This window comes from Orycteropus afer, unplaced genomic scaffold, assembly GCF_000298275.1.
Source record: "Orycteropus afer afer isolate SDZICR_OR568_19922 unplaced genomic scaffold, OryAfe1.0 scaffold00030, whole genome shotgun sequence".
In the NCBI taxonomy this organism is placed as follows: domain Eukaryota; kingdom Metazoa; phylum Chordata; class Mammalia; order Tubulidentata; family Orycteropodidae; genus Orycteropus; species Orycteropus afer.
This window is the reverse complement of record NW_006921617.1, coordinates 18,979,679-18,993,199: the sequence shown is the minus strand read 5'-3', so window position 1 is coordinate 18,993,199 and position 13,521 is coordinate 18,979,679. Positions and strand designations below refer to the sequence as shown.

The window sequence follows — 13,521 nt, the reverse complement described above, 5'->3', positions numbered from 1 at the left end:
TTCTTTTCACCTAAATCAAAAATCAAAAGTATTCCCTCCCCTCCCCTCCCACCCCTGTTAACCAACAAAGAAAATGTTCTTCCATAGGTGAACGTTTCCTTGACTTTTACAATAATGGACTAATACAATATTTGTCCTTTTGTAATTGACTTATTTCACTCAGCATAATGTCCTCCAAGTTCATCGATGTTATGTGGTGTTTTGCAGATTCTATGTTATTCTTTAGGGTTGCATAGTATTCCATTGTGTGTATATACCATAGTTTGGATATCCATTCCTCATTTGATGGACACTTAGGTTGTTTCCATCTTTTGACTGTTGTAAAGAGTGCTGTGATGAACATGGGTGTGCATATGTATGTTCTTGTCATGGCTGTCATTTCTTTAGGATATATACCTAGTAATGGAATAGCTGGATCAAATGGTATTTCTAGTTACAACTTTTGCTTTCTGCAATGGTTGTACCATCTTACAGTCCTACCAGCAGTGTATGAGAGTCTCAATCTCTCCACATCCTCACCAGCATTTATTATTTTCTGTCTCATTGAATTTTGCTACTAGTCCTGGAGCAGGATGGTATCTCATTGTTGTTTTGATTTGCATCTCTTTAATAGCTAATTTCTAACAATTTAATACTAATGTTCTGGATTTCTATCTGTAGATTTAGAATCATTTCTAATTTTTCATTTCATTTGTCATTTTGTTCTTGTATTTTCTTCCAAAATTCTTGTAAGGTTTTTTTCTGTGTTTTCTTTGGTCTGTCTCTCAATCCTTTGAAGATACCTAAAGATGATTCTTCTGAATTCCTTATCAGAGTGTTCCAATGCTGCTTCTTCCTCAGGGATGTGTTCTGGATCTGTATTCTGCTCCCTTGTTTCTACCTCTTTATCTTGCTTCTTTGTGTGGACTGTAATGGTTTGTTGTCTCCGAGGCATCGTGGTATTGTATTAAGATCTCTGTTATCTGTTTGTGAAGAGCAGCCAAGGGTTATTCAGGCTCAAGATTCTTGGTGGTTTTTTATCGTTGGCCCGTTGGTGGAGAAGGAGGTGGTGGCTCTTGCTCAGTAAGTGAAGTTGCAGAAGGTTTGGGTGTACTTGGATCTTATGGGGACTGTTGTTGTCTCCCACTCAGTTAGACACAAATTACAATTGAATAAACATCAAAAAACTAAAAGCACGTGGACAAAAAATACACCATGTAATCACAAAGGAACAGTAACCCAAAAAAGAAAAAAGGGAGAAAAGAAGAAAACAGCAAGAAAACCTGCAATATCTGGGGATAGGGCACTAAGAGAAAAAAGGTAGCAAAGTAGAGTAATGAAGAAAAAAATGGGAAAAATGCAAAAAAGAAAAGAAAAACCCAAAGGAATGGGGTTAACCATGAGAAAAAAAAGGGAAGAAAAAAAAGAATTTGATTAAAAAAAAAAATTTGAACCAGAAACAGGGAAAAGCAAAAAAAAAGGTGTAAACTAGGGCCTAGGAGGGGAAGAATAGTAAAAAGGACAAAAATATTAATAATAATAGTAGTTTTAAAACAATTACAACCAAACTAAACACCAGAAAAAAGAAAGAGAAAAAGAAAAAAAAAATCGGCAGAGGACAGGGTAGGGCACCCAGGCTCTGTCCGAGCACACAGACTTGGATGGAGTTCCAGTGGGCCCAGAAGGTGGGTGGGAGTAGGAGGTGGCTGCAACTCCGTTCACCAAGCAGGTGTGGGGTATTAGAGTAAGAAGAGAAATTATTAGAGTAAGAAGAGGAATGTTGCACCTTTTCAGTCGTGCAGGTCCAGAGTGTCCTTGGGGTTACTGGAAAGCAGAACCTCTTCTGAAGACCCTGGAATCTGGTAGAGGGCTTTCTCTTTAAATATCCAAAATAGTCAAGCCGGTTGTAAACATTCAAAATGGCGGCGCCCTCTGGACTGGCAAAAGTCCATGGCTCAGTCTGTCCTCCTCTTCATTGCTACTTCCCCTTCTGCTCCACAGCCACCAGAGCAGTCCTCTCTGCAGTCCCTGGCTAGCAGGGCTGATTTTCAGGTTAATTCTTAGTTCCTACCACCACTCGAAATCTCCAAGCCGTCTGTGCTGTCAGAATCGCTCAGGATCACTGCCAGACCGCAGGTCCGTATATCTACTTTTTTGGTATTTTCATGCAAATTCTTCTGCTAGTTGGGGTTTAGTGCACTTCTGTATCCTTCCCTTCAAGGCTCAGGGGTCCAGGATTATTTTCTGTGTTTGTGTTAATTGGTTTCCCTTTTCTTTTTTGAAGAGGGTCTGTGCAGCGTTTCTGCCTATTCCGCTATCTTGGAATTGATCTAGAACAATGTTTTTGTGTAGTATGTTTTGCCAGTTGATCTTGATATCCCCTGCAACCATGGTCCTGAGCCCACAGATCCAACTACTTGCTTCCTCAGGATGGTTGACTTTTGCCAAGGAGTTATCATAACTTTGCTCCTTCCAATGTGGATTCTTAAATATACTACAGCAAGTCTCAGGGTTGAAATAGGGCTGCAACTGAGAGCCAAGTTGCAAAGACTGGGATAGGTATTTGTGTGTGTGTGTTTTGTTTTTTAAAAAATTAGTAATTATTTATTTTCTCTCTTTTCCCTGGAGTACAAGGAAGTCTCCTTTGAAATACTATTTGGGTGCAGGCTGGGGAACTGAATTCTCTGCTTACACATATCAAGGAGGGCAGTTGTTTTAAAAATAGTTAAGGGAAGGTGCTGAACAAATGGGCTATTATAGCCTTCAACAGTTTGAAAGAATTTATATCCTGGGGAAATCTCAGAGCTAACGTTATCACATTTAAATGTCCAGATTTCAACAAAGAAGTAAGACATATAAAGAGACAGGAAAAGATAGCCTATATAGAAGATCAAAATGAAGTGACAGAATTCATCTTTATGACAGGCCAGATTATGAACAGAATAGAAGGCACTTAAGATAGTATAAGGCTCAACCAACTAAAGAAAAACATGATTACATAACTAAAGGAAATCAGGAGAATGATACATGAACAAAATGAGAATATTAATAAAGCAATAAATTCTATGAAAAGGAACCAAGCAATTCCTGGCGTTGAAAACTACAATAACTGAAAGGAAAAAATGCACTGGAGGGGAGCTCATTAGCAGATTTGGGCTGGCAGAAGGAGAAATGAATGATCTAGAAGATAAACCCCAAACCAAACCACTGCCATTGAGTCAATTCTGATAGAGATAGGACAGAGTACAACTACCCCACAGGGTTTCCAAGGCTGTGTATCTTTATGGAAGCAGATTGCCTCATCTTTCTCCCACAAAGTGACTGGTAGATTCAAACCACTGACTTTTTGGTTAGCAGCTGAATGCTTTAACCACTGTACTTACTGGCAGATAAGACATTTGAAATTCTCCAGTTTCAGAGGCAAAAATTAGAATAAAGAAACATGAACAGAGCCTAAGGAAACTATGGTATACCATAAAGCTAACAAACCTATACATTATTATAGTCTAAGAAGGAGAAGAGATAAAAGGACAGAAAAAATATTTGAAGAAATAATGACAGAAATTTTTAAAAATTGACAAAGAACATGAATCTGTATATCCAAGGAGTTCAGTGAACTCTAGTTAGGAAAAATCTAAAGAGACCCACATTGCAACACATTATAATCAAATTCTTAAAAACCAAAAATAAAGAGAGAATCTTGAAATCAGCAAGAGGGAATTGAATTATCACATAAAGAGTTCCTCAGTAAGATTAAGTGTCAGTTTCTCCTCAGAAACCTTTGAGGCCAGAAGGCAGTGGGATTTCATGCTTAAAGTGTTGAAAAAAAAAGAAATGCCTACCAAGGAAAATGTCTTTCAAAAATGAGGACAAAATTAAGACATTCCCAAATAAGCAAAAACAGTGAGTTTGTTATGACAAAATGTGCCTTACAAGAAGTGCTACTAGGAGTCCTTCAGATGGAAACAAATGGACATGAGATAGTAACTCAAAGCTTAAATAGGAAAAAAGATCTTTGATAAAATTATTTCATGGGAAAATACAAGATCCAGATTTATAATATTTTCTGGTACCATAGTGCCTAAGGCACTTGACTGTTAACCAGAAGGTTGGTGGTTCAAACCCACCAGCCACTCTGTGGAGGAAAGGTTGGGCAATCTACTTCCGTAGTGATACGGCCTTGGAAACCCAAGGAGGGGTCACTATGAGTCAGGTCTGACTTGACGGCACATAACAACAACAAGGCTAGTAATTATGTCCTACGTGATTTAAAATGACAGAAGTATAAAATAATTATAAATTGATGTTTTTGAATACTTTATAATATGTATAAAGATATAATTTGTGATAGCATAAGTGGGAAGAGAGGAGTAATAAAGGGATAGAGCTTTTGTATGTTATTGAAGTTAAGTTGGCATCAGTTTAAAATAGATTACTAGATGAAGCTATCATGATATCTAAAAAGAAAATATCTAAAAAGTGTACACAAAAGGAAGAAGAACCTTTTCATCAAAATGATTTACTACAAAAAATCAACTAAACATGAAGGAAGCGCAAGAGGAAATGAGGAACACAAATTGATACAAAAAAACAAAGAGCAAAATAGCAGAAGTAAATGCTTTTTAATTGGTAATTACTTTAAGCATAGATGGATTAAGCTTTCCATCAAAAGAAGAAAATAGAGGAAATATTTAAGAATAGGTAAGTGAAGGGGTGGGTATTAAAGAGGGAGGACAGGGTTGGGTGGATGAAGGAGTCTGATGGCTTTTATGTATATTTTACTGGTGTATGACTTAAATTCACATGCCAGGAGTAACGGGTAAGGGACTTGAAAAGTGGTGAGGTGTAATGCCTAAGGCATTTGACTGCTAACCAGAAGGTTGGCAGTTTAAACCCACCAGCCAATCCGTGGAATGAAGACCGAGCAATCTACTTCCATAAAGATATACCACCTCAGAAACCCAAAGGGGGTCACTACGAGTTGAATTTGACACGATGGCAGTGAGTTTCGTTTTGTTTTTAGTGTAGGTGAAGTAAGAGAATTGATTAGTATGTTGAAAGCTGAGAGTGAATTTAGTAAGTATTTATTAAGTAATTTGTTTTTCTTCACTTGATTTTCTTAGTATGAAGATGAATTAAAGTGTGGTATTGGTTTAGGATCGGAGCTTTGCGGGAATGGTGGGACTGGTAGATAAAGGGAGGTTGGAAGTTGAACGTCCTTTTGAGAAAGCAATGAAATGACTTATTCCAGTGGCCTGTGTGAAAGAAGAGTACTTGTGATCAGGAATAAACTGATAAGACTCAGTGAAATGAAGGCTTGGTGCTCTGATTGCTTTGATAAAGTCAAAGAATAGGTGAGGGATAGGTTGTGGCCAGAGATTGGTGGTTAGTTTCAGAGATGAAGCAAGTCTGAGCAAAGCAGGTCCAGGTTGTGGACATTGGAATGAATTACTGAAATGGAATGACTTTTTCTTTGTTTAGGCAAAGGAGAGTTGAGGTATGCACATTATATGCATTGTGCTTTGAAATTGTCCAATATAATGGCAAGGTTGTGTAAATGAAGTAGAGAGCTCTCAGAGATTGAGTTGTCATTGAATCTGGAGAGTGAAGATGAAATGGGTTCGATAAGGAAGACTGAAGGTAGGATAGCTAGATGGCCTAACTCTTAAAAGAAGTTTTTTTTTTTTTTTTTTTTTAAATGGAAAAATGAATGATTTATAGACTGAAAGCAGCAAAAGGGTAGCTAGGTGAATACTGACCTGTCCCCTACCCATTAGGTGTCTTGAGTATTGGGGAAAGGACCATACCTGATTGGGTGTTGTAGAGCAAGTAGTGTTCTAGGAAGAGAAACCAGACTTCATACTATTAATGGCCAGGAAGTGCAAGGCTATAGAGATTTTTTTTTTTTTTTTTTTTTTCAGATGAAAGAATAAAGGTTTCAGAGAGCCTAGTGGAATTGACTGGAAAGGGAAAAAGAAGCAGAGTAACTAGTTATAGGTTGAAAATACAATGGATGAGGATGAGAGATGATAGATAACCAAGGGATCAGCATTTTGGGCAGGATTTGAGGATTAGAGAGATAGAACAGCTTTGTTGAAATAAATTGTCTTCAGTATAACCAGTACTTACTTGGTGTCAGGTGTAGTCTGTAGATTTTTTTTTTCTTGTAGAGTAACCTTATTGAAGTATAATTCATGTACACTAAAACATACATTTTAACAGTACTGTTTAATGAGTTTGACAAATGTATAAATCCTTCTGTTTACCACCCCAGTGAATGCAGAACATTTCCATTACCCCAGTTATCTCCTGCCCTTTCCCAGTGAATCCCCTAGTCCAGGTGGCTGCTGATCTGATTCCTGACACTATTTTTATGTATTTTTTTATTGTGGTATGATAGATAGGTAGTAGAATTTGCCATTTTAACAATTTTTAAGTACATAATTCAGTGTCATTAATACATTCACAATATTGTGTGACCATCACCTATGTGCAACTTGGGTTGTTGACATGGTAAGTTTTTATAGATCATAGGATCAAAACAATAATATATGGTTTATTCTAAATACGAGAAAAGCATCTTAAATGTTAATAAAATAACTGAAGTGTAATATATTTACAAGTGATAAAAAATATAGCCTGACAATTTTAAGCTAGTAAACCTGAAAAATGAAATTACTTCTGACTTGTGTAGCGTAGTGCCTAACCCATTCAGCTGCTAACCAGAGGCTGGCAGTTCAAACCCATCATCCACTCCCTGAAAGGATGGTTGGGCAATCTACTTCTGTAGTGATACTGCCTCGGAAACCCAAGGAAGGGTCGCTATGAGTCAGATCCAACTTGATGGCAGTGAGTTTGTTTTTTTTTTTCGTTTTGTGTATAAACATGTGTCCACTGGATGTCACTGTGGCTCCATATTTAGTTACAAAAGTAGTTATAAAAGCATTTTGTTTGGGGAGTCAATGTTTCACAGGTCTTCTCTTTGCTTCTTTTTCTTTCTTTTTTTTTGTGGTGATGTTTTAAAAAAATATATTTTTTCCTGTTTATTTTTAGGTATAGTTATTTATCACCTATGCAAATAAAACAAATACCTGTTCCTGAAATGGTTGCTCCTAACTGTCTTGTGATTACTTGGGTGACCAATAGACAGAAGCACCTGCGTTTTGTAAAGGAAGAACTTTATCCTTCTTGGTCTGTGGAGATAGTTGCTGAATGGCACTGGGTAAAAGTAAGTTCAGAAGTTAATTTATTTTTTAATGTAGTGTGATATATAAATCACATAAAGGTAGTATCTACTTTTTAAACCTTACCATGGCACTGCTCTACACCTTCAATATGGTCTAAATGAAAACTTTTACTTTGCTGCTAAACACCATCTTATTCTCAATGATATAACTTGTCTCTTCAGTCTTTTTGTGGTAGAATCCCATACCACTAGCCTTGAGAAATCACTTGGGGTATCGGGATGGAATTGAAAAAAACTCTAATATCTGTAGTTTACAGAACAACAGACAAAAACTTTGGGGCATCTGTACATCACTGTCTTCATCTTGTAGAGCTGCTATTACAAAACGCAAGTGGGTGGCTTTTATTATTTCCCAGTTCTGGAGGCTGCAAGTCCAAATGAGAGTATTAGCAGTAATGATTCCTCTAAGAGCATTCCATGCCTCTCTCCTAGCTTCTGTTTGCTCCTGGCAGTCTTTGGCATTCCTTGGCTTGTAGATGGATCTTCATTTGGGATCTTCCTCCTGGGTGTCTCTGTGTTTGCTCACTGAATTTCTAAGATAGCATTCAGAAAGGATTAGGACCCACCCTACTTGGTATGACCTCATTAACTTAATGGATAACATCTTCAAAGAAATACTGTGTTTCCAAACAAGGTCACATTCATAGATACAGAGGTAAGGACTTCAACATAGCTTTTTTGGAAATACATTTCAATCTGTAACAAGCATTAAACATGGAAAATTGTATACTTTGCCTTCTCTTTTGCACACATACACACACACAGTCTCACCTGTGTGTGTCACCTTTTGTGACTTTCTTATTTTTGATGTTCCACGGTACAAGAGGGAGTATAGCAAAGTAACCCAAGTGGGAAGATGCCAGAATGAAGAACTTTTTCTGATGTAAATCTTAGTTTAGGTCTTTAGCTCCTTTCATGCTATAGTGAAAGAAATGATTTTGAAATGATTCCAGCTATAGGGTTGACTGAATGATCTTAATATCTCAGCTTACTATAAGAATACCAAAAAATACAGAAAAATAAGGCATCAGTTCAGAGTTTATTGGACATCCTTTTAAATATCTATTATCTGCTTCAATGACTTCCACAAAAGCCCTTGTATTTAAAAAGATAAACCAAGTTATTGTCAGTTAAGTGTTTAACATTTACATAGGTGGTCTATTAATTTCAGACACAACACAGTTGTATTTTTATGTGCTTTGTGTATACCTTGTAGTCTATTGGAATATTTTATAAAAAGCTGTGTACATTATTTATTTGTACATTGGTCAGTTGTATATTTACTCTCTTGGTATATCTGTGGTCTTAGTTTTGCTTGATTTGGTATAGGACCATGACAGGACTGTAACCCCACTCCTACCCCCATCCTGCTCTTTATGACAGTCCTCTTGTAGTCAGAGACTGGGGTCAAAGTCAAGAAGAGGTTACTTTATGAAACCAAAACCAGTAAAATGTTAACACATAAAACCTATGATTAATCTTCTGTAGTAGTAACCAGTTCTAAGAGATGTTTTGTAAATGGATTACTGAAAAGACTAGCTTTTAAAACAAAAATACGTTACATGAAAAATTTATTAATTATACATATTATAACCAAAGGGATAATCTATATTGAGTGTGAAAGGTATTGAAAGACTAAGAATTTATGTATAAGTGTTTATGATCTTAGTATCTCTGCTTACTATAAGAATACCAAAAAATACAGAAAAATAAGGCATCAGTTTATTGGACATCCTTTTAAATATCTATTCTCTGCTTCAATGACTTCCACAAAAGCCCTCGAATTTAAAATATGCATAAGAGTTGTGTCTGATGGGCTCTAGAGGAGCTAGAAGGACCTACTGATTACTGATTAGGTCTTTCAGGTACCTTGATAGAGAGTAGAGTTTCATATTAATAGATATGAATATTCTTAAAATGGAAATATTTATTCCCCAATGGAATTCTTATTATAATGTTGTTGTTATGTGCCTTTGAGTCAGACCCGACTCATTGCGACCCCTCCTTGGGTTTCTGAGGCGATATCACTATGGAAGTAGATTGCCCAACCTTTCTTCCGAGGATTGGCTGGTGGGTTTGAACCGCCAGCCTTCTATGTAGCAGTCAAGTGCCTTAGGTACTATGCTACATAATTTTATATGATTCTTACTATAATTTTCTTATTATAAGTGTAATTGGCATTTTTATTATAAATTATGCTTTGATTAGTTTGAGTGAGTTTTGAAAGTGATTACTCCAGGGTGAAATGTTAAAATTGAATTTCTAAGTTTCCAATGCCAGGGCCTAGTCTCTGGACTGGGTATTGGGTAGCTCACCAACCATCAAGTTTCTTTCCTTATTAATGTTAGCTTTGACAGTATTTAATGACACAAATTTCTATAACTAAAGGAGAAAGCTTTATTATGATCTATTTAGTCAGTAAATGTTATTTGAATGAATGGATAAGTGGATTAATGATGACATGGTTTACAAGAATAAATTTAATAAAAAGTAGAAATTGTCTGAGTGCAAATTGATAATAAAGTTATATTTTAAATATTATTTAATCCCATGGAACTCTGGTGGTATATATGTTAAAGCATACAGCTGCTAGCCAAAAGGTTGGCAGTTCAAATATACCAGTTGTTCCATGGGAGAAAGATGAGGCAGCTTGCTTCCGTAGAGATTTACAGCTTTGGGGAAGTTCTATTCTGTCCTAAAGAGTTGCTGAGTTGGAATCAACTAGATGGCAGTGGGTTTGGATTTTTTTTAATAGAGCTTTTCTGTCCATCATGGTACCCACAAGCCACATGTACCTCTTTACCATTTGAAATGTGTTGTTGTTGTTGTTAGGTGCTGTCGAGTCAGCTCTGACTCATAGCAACCTTATGTACAACAGAAAGAAACACTGCTCGGTCGTGCACCATCCTTACGATCCTTGCTATACCTGAGTGCATTGTTGCAGCCACTGTGTCAGTCCATCTCATTGAAGGTCTCCCCTTTTCCACTGATCCTCCACTTTACCAAGCATGATATCCTTCTCCAGGGAATGATCCCTGCTGACAACACGACCCAAGAAGGTGAGATGAAGTCTGGTCATTCCAATATTCCGGTTGCACTTCTTTCAGGACAGATTTGTTCATTCTTCTGGTAGTCCATGGTACTTTCAGTATTCTTTGTGAACACCACAACTCAAAAGCATCAACTCTTCTTTAGTCTTCCTTATTTGTTGTCCAGCTTTCACATGCATATGAAAAACTCTAAAAGACTCACTGCTGTTGAGTCAGATCTGACTCATAGCGACCCCTCCTTGGGTTTCTGAGGTGGTATCACTATGGAAGTAGATTGCCCAATCTTCCTTCTGAGGCATGACTGGTGGGTTTAAACAGCCAGTCTTCTGGTTAGCAGTCAAATGCCTTAGGCACTATGCCACCACATGCATATGAGGCTGTTGAAAATACCATGGCTTGGGTTAGGTGTATTTTAGTCTTCAAAGTGACATCTTTGCTCTTCAGCACTTTAAGAAGGTCTTTGAAATTTTGAGATGTGGCTAGTCCTAATTGAGATATGCTATAAATGTAAATTATATATTGAATTTCAAAGACGTAGTATAAGAACATGAGTGTAACATATCTCAATAATTTTTAATTGATTATGTACAGAACTAATAATATTTTTGATATTAGATTTAATAAAATATATAATCAAAATTAATTTCATCACATTTTAAAAAACTTTTTTTATAGTGTTGCTGCTGTACCCAAAGCAAATGCACTGCCATCGAGTTGATTCTGACTCATAATGACCTTATATAGGACAGAGTAGAATTAACCCATAGTGTTTACAAGGCACTGTAAATCTATACAGAAAACTGCCTCATCTTTCTTCCATGGTGTGGCTGGTGGGTTCAAACTGCCAACATTCTGGTAAGCAGCTGAATGCTTTAACCACTGCACCACTAGAGCTCCTTTGTTACTAGAACATTTAAAATTGGATGTGTGGCTTATATTTTTATTTTTATTGGACAGTACAAGCCTGGAGCTTCAAATAATTTTATTGCAGTAGAAACTATATGTTCTTGTTAGTTGCCGTTGAGTCGACTCTGAATCATAGTGACTCTATGTACAACAGAATGAAACATTACCCGGTCCTGTGCCAGCCTCACAGTCCTTGCTATACCTGAGCCCATTGTTGCAGCCACTGTGTACGATGTTTCAGGGCTATTCATAAAGTTTTCCAGTAATACGTCAAACAGTGTTTCACTGCTATTCATAAGGTTTTCACTGGCCAATTCTTTGAGAATTGGCCTTCCTTCTCCCAAGTCTGTTTTAGTCTGGAAGCTCTGCTGACACCTGTCCACCATGGGTGACCCTGCTGGTGTTTGAAGTACCAGTGGCATAGCCTCCAGCCTCATAGCAACACACAAGCCACCACAGCAGGACAAACTGACAGAAGAGTGGAGATACTATATGTTGTTGTTGTTATGTGCCATCGAGTTGGACCCGACTCATAGCAACCCCTCCTTGGGTTTCCGAGGCAGTATCATTACGGAAGTAGATTGCCCAACCTTCCTTCCGAGGAGTGGCTGGTGGGTTTGAACCGCCAGTCTTCTGGTTAGCAGTCAAGTGCCTTGGGCACTATGCTACCAGAGCTCCTGGAGAAACTGTATAGTGATGGAAAAAAAATAACTCTTTTTTTACATATTCGCAAACTTCTTTTTTTTTGGTTCTTTTATTTCAGATTACCAATACAGGAGAATTTGTGTTTCCATTAGATTCTCTACACAAAAAGCCTTATGAAGTGCTTATACTGGGAAGAGTTCGAGAGAAAGCTGCTTTACCATTTAGGTAGGAAAGGTGATTTTTCAAATTTGTGTAAAAGTATTAAATTTTAGGGTTTTAAAAAATTAGTAACACCATGACCAATCATTTTCCTTAATTTTTACATTTTTGAAAATTAGAAAATTGCCCAAAGCAGAAAAGAGTAAACAGTATGACACATGCAATTTGATATTATCTATTTTTTGTATAGTGTGTAATTGTTATTGTAGAAGAGGAAATTATGGTCTCAATACTGTACTTAAATTGTTGATTTCCTTCATTTCTATTCTTAATTCATTTTAAATTCAGATACTATTTGAAAGGAGGAAAAAAAAGCAATTGTGACTTGCTTGTAAAAAATTATTTCAAATATAATTTACTTTCTTGTTCTGTTTTAATTAGGAATACAGATGAAAAGATGCTCCCTATTCCAGAACATAAATTAATTGTCAGTGTGCCCTGTACTCTTCATTCACATAAGCCACCTTTAACTGGTATGTTTCTTCTTTAAAATAGAATTATTGTATTAATTTTGCGAAATTAAAAAAGGATTGAATTTAATATTTGAATGGTCTAGAGATTATTTGGGAATTATATCAGATATCTGTTGTTTTAATTAATATTCTTAAATTTCATAGTAAAATTCATAGCAGAAGTTATGAAATACAGGATAGATTGGTCTTATATTACCTAAGCCTTTTTTGGTATATAGTAAGTATTTCAGGTTCCCCTTACTATCTGTTGCTTCCTGGACAGAATGAAGACTGATATCGAGACATTTGAAGACTGCAGTACAGCTTAGGAACTTTTTTTTTAAACCAGTGTCCCTTGCTTGTTTCAAAACCAAGAGCTCAGAAGATGGCTCGAATTCTCTTGATATTTGATAGAAGCTTTCAATTTTTATGTTAAGAGTAGTGTTTTCTTGAAACACTAGAAAGGTAATTGCTGCAGCCTACAATTCTCACTAGTCTTAATGCTTTAGTATATAGTACAGTGTTCATCTTCAATAACCTGAAAAAGCAGGCAATAGATTTTATGGACAAAATATTGAATAATGCAGAAGGCATCAAAAAAGATGGAAGAGTCACTATACCAAAAATAATTGGTCGAGATTTAGCAATTTCAGGAGGTAGATATGAAGAACCACTGATTCTGAAGAAAGAAGCACAAGCTCTGCTGAACGCATTGGCAAAAAACAAGGCTCCAGGAATTGATGAAATACTAATTCAGAGGCTTCAACAAATACATGCGACACTGATATAGACACTTGTATATATCAAGAAATTTAGAAGACAGTTACCTGGCAAATCATTTGGAAGGGATCATCCATATTTGTGCCAATTCCAAAGAAAAATGATCAAAAGACTGGAAATTATTGGACAATGTCATTAGTACCACATACTAGCAAAATTCTGCTGAAGACAATTAAAAAATGACTGCATATCTCTAGAATTTATAGAAAACTCCAACACCTCAATAACAAAAAGACAAACAATC

General features: G+C 36.5%; 1 protein-coding gene across 1 annotated transcript in view; it reads left to right on the top strand.

The window, feature by feature from the left end:
- METTL4 (methyltransferase 4, N6-adenosine) overlaps nt 1-13,521 on the top strand; it is a 73,622-nt gene that overhangs the window by 48,983 nt on the left and 11,118 nt on the right. The window contains 3 exon segments of the mRNA XM_007935610.2: nt 7,033-7,207; nt 11,945-12,051; nt 12,427-12,518. Coding sequence (XP_007933801.2) covers nt 7,033-7,207; nt 11,945-12,051; nt 12,427-12,518 — 374 coding nt within the window.